The 12,789-nt window shown below is 37.1% G+C and overlaps 1 protein-coding gene across 1 annotated transcript in view; it reads left to right on the top strand.

The window, feature by feature from the left end:
- The first annotated feature begins 4,043 nt into the window (after window positions 1–4,043).
- Window positions 4,044–12,789, top strand: part of LOC131076626 (wall-associated receptor kinase 2-like) — a 59,632-nt gene continuing 50,886 nt past the window's right edge. The window contains exons 1-2 of the mRNA XM_059220391.1: window positions 4,044–4,111; window positions 4,225–4,425. Of these exons, the coding sequence (XP_059076374.1) occupies window positions 4,044–4,111; window positions 4,225–4,425 (269 nt within the window). The remainder of the gene's footprint in view (window positions 4,112–4,224; window positions 4,426–12,789) is intronic.

Below are 12,789 nucleotides of genomic sequence, written 5' to 3' on the forward strand. Positions count from 1 at the left end.
TTCTAGTTGGGAGTCATCCTTCTCTAGATTAACCTGATAGTTATTTTGTTTCAAAATTTTCCTTAAAATAGCCATTGTATCTTTTACTACTTCATCTATTCTTCTGAACATTATTTTATTTACTTTGTGCTTGCTTCAAAAATTTTCGTTAGCAAGTCCCAAAATTCTTGGTATTTCATCTTTTGTTATATTTGGACACAACTTAACTAAGGTAAATTCTTTTAACCTCTCAACTTCAAGACTAGTTGTGTGTCTTCGAGCATCCAAAATGTCATATAACTCTTTTGGATTATGGATGATAGTTCAATCAATGATTTACTAAAATAATTCATGTAATGTACGACTTCTTTTTCAATAGCTCTTTGAACTTTCTCAGTAGAATGATCATAATATACATAAAGATTTCTCAAATTACCTTAATTTACTATTGTGTCTATAATCTTTTGTAATGGAGGAAAAATAGTGTAACTGACTTCAAGCTTACCAGATTTGAGGGCTTCATCTATCTCTGATTTCTTCTTGCCTATCCTTGTTTTACCGGATCACTCTCCTTGTGTTTTAGCTTTCTTTGTAGTTGGAGCATCATTGGACAGAGGTTTTCTATCTACTCTATCAAATGTAGTAGTTTTATTCACTTCTCTGATCTCTTCTTCCGATTCAATTCCTCCTCTACTGCTACATATTTCCTTGCAGACTTTTCTTTCTTCCTCTTTTCTACTCAATTGGTTAATGTTGATTAAGGCTTAGGTGTTGGGACCGACTTCTGCATACTAGAAGTAGGTGCAGACTTACTTTTCTTAGCCTTAGCTTTCTTGGAAGGAGAAGATACTAGTTAAGATTGTGGCTTCACCATATCTTCCTCCTTCAGTATGTTTTTCTCTCTAGCTCGCTGCATTGCTTCTTGAGTTATACCCATTTGTTCAACAAGTTCTTCAACTTCCTTTCTTACTTTCCTTTTTCTTTCGGGCCCAGTAAATTTCTTGTGCAGGTCTAGATCCTTGTCCTTGAAAGTGCCAAATCTCTCCTCTTTGTTGTCCATCGGTTGACTCAGCAAGTGTGGAGTATATGCATGAAGTGTGACTGCATCCACCTCATACCTCATGGGCATGATCCAAACAGTTCTTGTCTCAACTGCCTCCATATGACACCGATCCTTATCAACCATGAAATAAATAGTTTTCTCATAATTTTCCACTGTCTTTAGGAATTCTCTCTCTTCTTTTCATAGTGTCTTGGAAAGTTTTAAAATAGACCCATAAATATGATTTTTTCATTACATCCAAACCCAACAATCCTTCCTTGATTTGCGTAGCCACAGGTGTATCATAAGCCCATTGGACTTTTCCAATTCTGAGGATCTCATTCATGAAATAAAGTGCTAAAGAGATAATTAGGGATCTAAACTTGAAGACATGTTTTTTATCCTACTTTATCTTCTTCAAGTTGCTCATTAACTCATTGAGAAGTACTTATAATTTTATTTGTCTAGTTAATAGCTTGCCATTTGTTATTAGTTGTAGCTTGAGAAAGCTGAGTATGCACTGCCATTATTTTCCAAGGCTCATTCCATTTTGCAGCTTTGATGATCCATTTTGCAACAAGACACAACCCTCGAGTTTTAGGGTCAATAATTCCCAAACCACCCTTGTGTTTTGGTTGGATACAGTAATACCTGCCAAAATACCCTACAAAAAATAACTAATCTAACTAAAAAATAGAGAGTTTTTTTTTAAACATTTGTAGTTATTGCCACACATAATACTACAAGTACTCATATGCATTAGTTATTGTATATGGTGAAAAGTGGATAATGGAAAACAACAATATTGAAATACTAACAAGGATCAACCACAAAACCCTAGCCTAACAATAAAAGCAATCCACCATATACTAATGAAGATACCCAAGACCATGTAAATCAACAAAAAAAATCAAATGTATCATTCACATGTCTAGTAGGGTTTCCATCTCCATTGATCTTGTTTGATATATTTGCTCTCAGATTTTATGTGTGCACAAGAGCTCAACAAAGAACGAAAATATGGTTGATAGCTTAGTTGTAAGAAGGCTTGATTGCATCGATGAATTAAAAATGCTCATTAGGTTTGATAATGAAGAAGAGTATCCTCTTATATAGAAGACACTTTAGGAAATGGAAAGATAAGATTAAGAGGTGTAAAGATAAATGGTCAACTAGGATTGAAGGGTAGGTAGAGGAAATAATTAAATGATAAAGGGGGAAAGTAAGAGAAGAATTAAGAGATGAGTGACATGTGTCATGGGTAGAAAAGGCTAATGAATTAATCAAATAAATAAAGATTTATTTAATTAATAGAGGAAGTGGGATCATTTAAATAAATAAAATATTTATTTCATTTAGGAAAAAGAATAATTTAAATAAATAAAAGTATTTATTTAATAAGGAAAGGCTTAGAAGATGATTAATGAATTAATTAAATAAATAAAGATTTATTTAATTAATAGAAGACTTAGGATAAAACTTGAGACAATACAGCTTGTCGCGTTGGCTCAAAGAAGATAAGATAAACTGATACAAAGTTTCCCCAAGATGAGAATGATATGCCCCCTTGAGAGATTGGATGGAAAAATTGAAAGGGGTTGTAGACAATCTCTCGATAAGAAAGAAAGGCTAGAAAGGACTGACATGGTCACGCAGGAAAAAGGACTGAGTCAAGGAAGAAAAATACAAGACTAGGGCTAGGAAACATATAAGGTAGGGCCACAAGGAAAACATCCTCATTTGCATCCACACACCTAAGAAATTAGAGTGCAGAGAGAGAGAGACCTTAGAGCAGTCAGAGCAGATGGATAGAGTTCACAGGTTTGATTGAGTCTGGCGATATTAGAGATCAGATGACATGGGTGAGCCAATAAGTACCTCAAAGCCACTTTGTACTTTTCTGCATTTATTGCTGCCATTAATCCATTTTAGAGTAGATAAATAAAAATACAAAATCGGTAGTGTATAGTAAATACACGTCTAGGTTGGTGCCAAGCACGTCTGTGATGGAAAAGTGTGTCTAGGTCATGTCCGGTCGCGTTTGTGAATATGATCATGTCTATGTTGAGTAAAGACACGTTTGTGTGCATAAAGCACGTCTATGTCACAAAGACACGTATAGGTAGGGCAGTGGCGCATCTGTGTTGGTCAGGTGCATCTAGGGCAGAAAAGCATGTTTAGGTTAAGAGAAACCATGTTTGTGTTGTAAAAACATGTTTGTGTCTTAGGGAGCACAAGTTGACAGTTATGTGATGAGCATACTCTGTCGATTGGATAAGCTGTTGAGAGGATACACTCAGGTAGGTGCCCTAGGGAAGATAAAAATGAGAGATAGGCTAGAATTGACAATTTTGTGATGAACATATGTTGCCAATTGAATAAGCTACTGAGAGGATTCACTCAAGAAGGGCCTTTGAATAGGATCAAGTGCCATGTGATAGACATAATCACTAGGATAGGAGTAGCACTATGTGATAAACATGAGCATTAGGATAGAGCCTGATGAGAAACACCATGTGATGGACATAGGTACCACTAGGATTGACATGATTGATTTGATTGGATGCAAGAGTACTTGCCCTAGATAGAGTCATGGGAGAGATTCCATATGATACAGAGGTTGCGACCAGAGTTGACCTTTGAGGAGCGGGCATCTATCGAGGGCATGGGTTTGAGACACATCATGTATCTACTTGAGATTTAGGCGAATAGGGGACTACTGATTTCTCTAGCAAAGAGATGGCACTTAGAGACTTGTTCGTTTCATTTTCTGAGTGGCGAGATGTCAGTCACATTAGAGGATGTTTACAGGATTACGAGGATACCGATCCATGGCGAGCTAGTGTGATATGATAGAGAGGGAGACATGGATGCACTAAGATGAGTCTTTAGAGACCCCAAGCTGGAGATGAGATGAGATCATGTCAACTGGGATGTCATGCTAGGTACTGGATGTAGACTACTAGCAATATTCAAAGGGGTGATTAGTGGGTACTTATGTCGAGATAGGGCGACATGGGGTATGGCTATTGGCTGGGGATGGACTCTGGAGACATTGGTTACACAACATACTAGATATGCATGGGGCTTGTGTGTACTTACACATTTGTATCATGAGCTCCACCAGTTTGTGTATCTTGGTGGCTGTGGGTTAGGATGCAAAGTGACTCTATTACAGATGTGGTCCTATGAGAACATTGCAGTGACGAGGCCAGTGTACTTCAGATGGAGAGGACATGGACAATGTTATGCTCATTTGTACAGTATGATCACTTCCCAGCCACAGATTGGGAAGGTGGACTATTGAAGATGAGTGATATAGATAGTTTCATATGGAGACCTTATGTAGATTACGAGGATTGGGAGGAGGATGCGACAAAGCTTCCCTATGTGTTCAGGAGCAGGTACTTGGTCAAGCGAACTCCCTATACCTTGGATAGGCAAACAGATTGGATGACAACAGAGGATGGCTTAGTGTTCAGGAGAGTTTACCCGGATAGTGCGAGAGAAGGCTCATTGGGGGCTGATTTTGTCTTATGCTGCCATAGTTACACAGTTTGAGCAGATGGTTCCGATGCCATGGGATATATTGAGGGATGTTGTTGATGGAGGTACAAACACAGAGTATGACACATATTTTGCAGCACATCCAATACCTAGGTTGACAAATCCAGATGAGCCTGTGGTGGCAGAGGATGATGATGATGATGATGATGATGATGATGATGATGATGACAGGGGTGGAGGGAGAAGGAGGAGGCAAAGGAGAGGGGTAGTGAGGAGGGTGGTGAGGGGAAAAGGTGGAAAGAGGGATTTTGGGGAGAGAGATGCCAAGGAGAGGGTTGAGGAGAGACATGAGCCATAGGTAGGGAGACCACTGAGACCACTGAGGGGTAGAGGAGGACAAGTACTACAGGTTGGTGGATAGGGATAGGGAAAGGTACTAGGGAGAGATACATTGGGATAGGTATAGGGATAGGATGGACATGAGGGTGCTCAGGGAAGAGATGAGGAGGAGGATGAGCTGATAGTGCCGTGAGAGATTGTAATAGGACAGGTTGATGAAATCGAGGATATTGAGAGAGATGTGACTTGATTGAGGTGATGACTAGCAGATATGTAGAGGGAGAGGGACCATGCCATCCAGTGATACACTAAGGCTAAGGAGGCAAGAGAGAAGCAAAGGACACAGGGGCCAGCTATGCATATGTCCTAAAGGAAGGGGAGGAGATAGCCTACTGGAGAGACTTATACTATGTAGCTGTTCCTCCAGAGCTGAGGTCTAGAAGTTTTAGGAGACCATCCCAGACTACTACAGGGGGGGGATAGACAATAGGCATCCAGTGGAGGAGTTATGGGTCTACCCGTACCACTAGGGGGGAGAGACAAAGGGGATGATCCTGGAGCAGGACCTTTGAGAGCTTAGACTCCTTCGAGGTAGCTGGCTCCGAGGGAGGATCTTCATCATAGTTCACTTAGAACCTATTTTGTATCAGTTTTTGTATTATGATGTAGACACCTTTGGGTTATTTTATAGCCATATGAGATTGCCATCATTGTATCATCATGGCACTTTATTATTTTTTTGATATATATATGAGATGACTCTTTCATTGCGACAACTATATGCATGTGTTCCTATGTGATGTTGTATATGATTTATGATGATTTTATGATGCTATATGATATGGATCTGCATATGTATATGATGATATGCACTATGATTTTGTTCTTTTCTATTTTTATAACGATAATGCAAATGTGAATATACTAAATGAAAATGGATGTGTGATAATGATATGATATGATTATTTATAGGATGAGATGCATGGTGTATATATTTTTGTCTTTTATGTTTTATATATGAGAATGTAAATACTAATCAATGATATATGCAAGATGTGATGCTAGTGTGATATCTATATGTATGTATATGCTAACATGTGATGATGCAGGTGAAAACTACATGAAATGCAGATATTTTTGGCCTGTTATTATACTCAGTCATGTGATAGAAGTCTACACAGACTCAAGGAAGGACAATGGAGGTCAATCAAGAAAGGGGGATGGAAGGTAGAAGATATGGAAGTGAAAGAGCCTCTTGTGCTTTATCATCATTGAGATTTATTATGGAAAATAGGTTATGACAATCGAGGTATAGGTTCAACCAAGAAAGTCATTATACTCATTTGCATGGAGATTAGAAAGTAGCGAACAAGGAATGTCCCAGTTCACACTAGAATCACAGTGTCCTCATATCCTTGGACAAGTCATAGCATTACTAAGAGATAATCCACAAAAAGAGAAACAATAGGTGAACATATCCCATCCTCACCTTTCTAGTCAAAGATATCCTAGAGATAGAATCTCTAGTTAGAGACATCTTAGAAAAGCTAAAAGACATGTCACCTAAAAAGATGAAATCAAAAGAAAACCAAGACTTGACACCAACACACAATGAAATCTTCAAGTTATTTGTGTTTCTTTCCACATATGTTAACATGTTTGATTTGGTCACAATATTGTCATCTTGATAAAAGACATATTATACTAAAAAATCATGTTGTTGCCAAAGTCTGCTGAAAGATTTGATTTGCTGAAAGCCCATTGTTGACTATGTGTCATCCGAAACTAACCGAATCCATGAAACTGATACTTTATTGCAAAGAAGAATGAAGCTTTATTGTGGATTGGTGATGCAAATGACTTTTTATTGTGGATTGTGTGTGAAAAGGAGGAATGAAAAGATGATGCTCCTCAAAACATGCGATGCTAAGGCTACCACTTCCATCACTAGATTTAGGTTTTTTCCCCAGTTGTATATTGGACCTAATTTATTATGGAAGGAAAGGGTGAAAGAGAGAGGTTTATTATGAATGTATAACCAACCTTAGGTAGATCAATAACAAGCCATGATGGGAATGAGTAGGTTTATTATGGATGGATAGGTTGTGTGTGTGTGTGCAAAGTGAAAGGATGAGATTGAATCCTAAAGGAGGGAGAAGCAATATCTCTACACATAGTGTTGATAACCCATTTTTCACCATGGTACTTGCCCAGGGCGCCACTGAAGTGGTTTTTAACCGTTGGAGGATGAACTCACAATAATGGTTCCCACTTTTTTTCCACTTTTGACACTGAGATGAACATTTTTAAATTAATCTTCAACTTCCAACAACTATAACTCTTAAACTATTAAGAATTTGAAGATGATGTAAATTAGTGATTTGTAGCATTTTGTCTGTAGATTCTATAATACTTTTTTCAATTTTTTTTCAATTTTTAAATTTTTTTTTCAATCTCCCTCGAAAAGTAGTTTTTTACAACAAACTACATTTTTTAAGAGTGATGTGCCTCCTGAAACGCATAACTTTTTTTCTATAAATGTAAAAAACCTAATTCTTTCGAATTTTCGTTTGTAACATCAATATCCAGGGCTTGCAGTTGGTTTGATAGTGATATATTGAATATTTTTCATTTTATTAAGTTTTGAAGTCCAACTAATTATATTTTAGACATAGGTGTATGTTTGAACACGTAACTTGTTCTATATATATCGAAATTCAATTTTTTTTTGGTTAGAAAGAAGACATCAATACCTAGAGCATAGATAATTTTTAGATTTTTCTTGAATTAGTTTACTATTTTTCCCAGTGGATTGAACAGAGAAATTCATGTTCAGTGAAAAACCCATGTTTGGTAAAATAAAAAAACAAATTATAATAAAATCAATATGTAATAAAATTATAGTCATTGGAAAGCTTGCTTCGAGGACTACCATACTACATTTTGGGTTGTCAAGATAATTCCATTTGATCCTTCAACTAGAGGTTTGAAGGCCAAAAATCTGTAAAAAATTGTAGAAAGTTTTAGAGAAGTGTAGAAAGAGGGGTTCGAATGAAGGGGGGTTTGAGCGAACCCCCCTTTTTAGGGGGGTTTGAATGAAGTGGGATTTGAGCGACCCCCCCAATATAATTAAAAATTGACTAAAATAAGCATTAAAGGTGGTTCACTCGAAAGAGGGGGTTCGAGCAAAGTGGGGGGTTCACTTGAACCCTAAAGGGTAGTTCGTTCGAACACCCCCACTTCGCTCGAACCCCCTTCGAATTTTTTTTCCTACCATCTCGTTTTTCCTTCATGGGTGAAAGTGGGAACCATTATTGTGAACTCACCCTGGACGAATTTATTTCTCTTTACTTTTTTTGATTTTTCAATTTTTTTGTGTCACAAGGTGCATGTTTGCCAGGTTTTCACCAAGTAACGATTTTTTTATTTTTTATTGTTTTTGTATTTTTGATATTTTTTTAATTTTTTTAATTTTTTTGTATTTTTGAATTAGGATATTCTGAAGGGCTATGTGTAAAACATGCGAAGGTGCATGCTATTGATAGGATCTTCCAAAGGTTCTCCATCTGGTGTTGAGAGCTGATATGCACCTGATCCATAGACTGCTGTGATGACATAGGGACCAAGCCAATTGGGCTTAAATTTTCCTTTCTTTTCTCGGTCCTGTTGATTTCTTGGATTCTCTCTCAATACTAAGTCACCCACCTCAAATGTGCAAGGATTTACCTTATGATTGTAACTTTGAATCATTCTTTGTTGATAAGCCTTAAGATGATTAAAAACAGTTTGTTGTCGTTCATCCAATAGTTCTAGTTCTTGTAAGTGGGAGACCCTATAGTCTTCATCACTGATTATGTCACACAAAGAGACTCATAAAGATCTTAAATCAACCTCAATAGGTAGGATAGCTTTGATACCATAGACAATTGAATAAGGTGTATCTCTTGTGGGTGTGCGAAAAGCCCAAAGTGTGGGATTAAGTTGGATGTGCCAATTTCGGCCAGTGTCATTGACAGTCTTTTTGAGGATTTTGAGAATAGTTTTATTAGATGCCTCAACTTGTCCATTACCTTAGGTGTAGTGTGGAGTAGAGAAGCAGTGGTTAATATAGAAGTGATCACAAAGTTCATGAACATCCTGGTTCTTGAAGGGACATCCATTATCTATGATAATAGAAAGGGATATCATAGCGACAAATGATGTAGTTAAGGATGAATGTAGCAATCTATTTTCCAGTGACTTGGGTGAGAGGAACGACTTCAATCCATTTTGTGAAATATTCTGTAGAAATGATGATGAATTTATGGCCATTGGAAGAAGGAGGGTGAATCTTTCCTATGAGATCGAGTCCCCACTGACAAAAAGGTCAAGGAGTCACAATCGGTTGGAGTTCTTGGGTCAACGCATGAATAAGGTCTCCATGAAGCTGACATTGCTTAAATTTCTTGACAAATTGATATGAATATTTTTCCATACTGGGCCAGTAGTATCTAGTTCTAATGATTTTCTTGGCTAAGGTTGGACCACTAGAATGGGCACCACATATACCTTCATGAACCTCTCGTAATACAATTCGAGCTTCGTCCCTTTCTAATCATCTAGGAAGAGTGCCATCTAGATCTCGATGGTAAAGGGTATCGACTAAAATGACATAGAGAGAAGATTGGTGGATGAAAGTATGAATCGTTTGTTGGATAGGTCAGGAGGAAGGGTACTATTGTGAAGATATGTAAAAATGACACCATACCAAGGGGAATCATAACCAATGACACATATCATCTTGGCATGAGTGATCTCATATGAGGGGACCAAAAGGTTATCCACCAAGAACTCATAGTGGGTTTCATTTTGTGGTAGATCAACCAATGAAGAAATAGTAGCCATGGCATCTACAACTCGATTGTTTTCTCTTGGGATCTGCTCAAAGATTATGTCTGTGAAGTATTGTTTGAAATCATCTACCATTTTCTTATAAGGCAATATTTTTTCATCTTTTTTTTGGTAGTCATCATTTTCTTGATGAAATATAAGTTGAGAGTCCCCAAAAATATGAAGTTCTTGGATCTTCCAATGAACCACAATTCGTAATCCTATTGTCAATGCCTCATATTCTGCTATGTTATTAGTGCAAGAAAATGACAATCAATATGATTTAGGAATGGAATCCCTTTGAGGTGTGATAAAGAGCATGTCGACTCTCGCACCATGTTGCATGTATGAACCATCAAAGTATAATTGCCAAGGCTTTTTGTATGTCACCGTTAGAATAGATTCATCTAGAAACTCTAAAGTTATAGGAGTATCATAAACGAAGGGTGCATCTGCCAATTGATCTGCAATAGCTTGTCCTTTGATTACTTTTCTATCCACATATTTGATGTCAAACTCTCTTAAGATTATAACCCATTTAGCTAATCTTATAGTGAGTGTTGCCTTATTAAGAAGATATTTTAGTGGATCTATCCTTGCAACAAGCTTAGTTCTATGAGTTAGCATGTAATGTCATAATTTTTGCGAGGCAAAAACTAGAATAAGACATGCACACTCAATCAACATGTAGTTAAGCTCATAGCCAACCAGAGTGCAACTGATGTAATATACTGCTCTTTCTTTGCCTTCATTGTTCTGTTGTGCCAAGAGTTCACCTAGTGTTGTTTGTGTAGTTGATATGTAAAGTAATAGGGGTTTTCCTGGAATTGGGGACATTAAAATTGGTAGATTTAGGAGATAATCTTTGAGTGTCTAAAAAGCCTGCTGACATCATCCCATTTGAATTTGATGTTTTTGTGTAGTAAATGTTGAAAAGGATGACATTTATGTGCGAGTTGAGCTATGAATCTTCATATAGACTAGAGTCTTCCATATAGAGACTGAAGTTGACTAATATTCTTTGGTGGTGGCATTTCTAATATAGCTCTAACTTTAGTTGGACTGAATTCAATTCCTCTTTTTGAAATAATGTACCCAAAGAGCTTCCCGAAGTTTACTCCAAAGACACACTTCTTAGGATTTAATCTTACTTTGTATTTCTCTAACCGATTGAAAACTACTGAGAGAATGTCCAAATGTGTTTCTCTTTCTAATGATTTTTCCAGGAGGTCATCAACATAATCCTCCACAATTACATGCATAAGATCATGAAAGATGGTATTCATAGTTCTTTGGTATGTGGCATCTACGTTCTTTAGTTTGAAGGGCATGACATCTAGCAGAAAGTTCCCCAGGGACAAGTAAATGCTATTTTGTGTTGGTCCTCAGGTGCAATTTTTATTTGGTTATAGCTAGAAAATCCATCCATCAAAGATAACATTGCATGACCAGTTGTAAAATCCACTATCAAGTCAATATTTGGCAATGGAAAGTCATCTTTAGGACAAGATTTGTTTATGTCTCTGAAATCTGTACATATTCTGATGTTGCGATCTGGCTTGTTGACTGATACTAGTTTAGAGATCCACTCGGGATAATCAATCAGTGTTATGAATCCAACATCCAATAGTTTCTCAAGTTCTACCTATACTAATAATGCCACTTGTGGATGCATCTTCCTTAATTTATGTTTTATTGGCTTTTCTCCTGGTGTAACTGTTAAATGATGCATCACTAGATCAGGGTCTAGTCTAGGCATGTCCCCATATGACCATGCAAAATTGATTTGTCATTCTATGAAGAAACTTATGAACTTCAGTCTTTATTTTTCTATTAGGGATTGTGCCAAGAATATGTTATGTAGAATATCTTCTATGCTAATGTTTGTTTTGATAGTCTCTTCTACCAACATGGATGATTTCTCCTCATATGATGTTGGGAGGATGTTGAGCCTTCCATCTTAGGGCACCTTAGAGAGGTTTTCACCCTCAGATACATCCTTTCTTTTTACCTTTTTAGAGTCAGATAGTGCCACAGTGTGGTTTTCACCATAATACCCATGATTTATTTTTATTTTTATATTTTTGCAACTAGAAGGCCCAACACCCTCACCAAAATATGCCACACTGTTGAGTTCTATAATATACCTCGCTTTATGGTCCTCATGTGAAAGATCATCTCATATGCCTAGGTAGTCTATGAAAGCCTCATCATTTTGAAATGTGTCTAGTTGTAAAGGTCCTTTGTGGTCTCGATCAATAAGTTATGGGTGAACAAGGGGAAGGTCATCAATATTTTCAAAGTTAGTGAGAGTAAGGGTAAAGACATGATCATCTTCAGGTATATCAAGGTAATTATAGAGGTCATCGCTAACACTCTCCTCATTTGTTTCGATCGTAAATGAATCCAAATTGGCATCACTAGAAGCACATTCAACAATGGGAGTCCTCACTCTTCATGATTTTGACCTAAACCTAGAAATGAAGACTTTTTGGGATCCTCGAGAGTTTTTCCTTTATTAGCCTCCTTTTGAGCTGTAGATTCTGAAGTAATTTGACCAACCCTGAATTTTCTATAGAATTCCTCTTCCTCTGTGGGTTCACCTGTTTCTTTGAATGTTCAGTGAGCTCATAATCACTAGATGACTTATCTGAACTCCATTCCCACTTATTGGAGTTGGTGGAATCACATTTTTCTTGTTGATCATTAGAGTTTATGCTTTACAATGCTTTTTCAGATTTGTGAGTGCTTAACTTGAAAGGTATGAAACCAAGTCTTTTAGAGTGTTGATTCTTGAATGTTAATTCTGGTTGCAAAGGTTGAGTGATACCTTCTTTTCTTAGGCCAAGAGGGCTTTTACTATCGTACCCAAATTTTTGTAGGATTTTGAATCCTTTTCCATACTTTTCACATAGTATCTTGATGCGATCTTGTGTGTCCTCTTCAAGTTCTTTGTAAAGCATTTTGTATAAGTCCCCTTCTTCCATCTCACCCCATTTTTGGAATATAGTAGGATCCCATTTTAATGTAATGATAGATACCTTTTTTGAAGG

Source organism: Cryptomeria japonica, chromosome 5 (assembly GCF_030272615.1).
Source record: "Cryptomeria japonica chromosome 5, Sugi_1.0, whole genome shotgun sequence".
In the NCBI taxonomy this organism is placed as follows: Eukaryota; Viridiplantae; Streptophyta; class Pinopsida; order Cupressales; family Cupressaceae; genus Cryptomeria; species Cryptomeria japonica.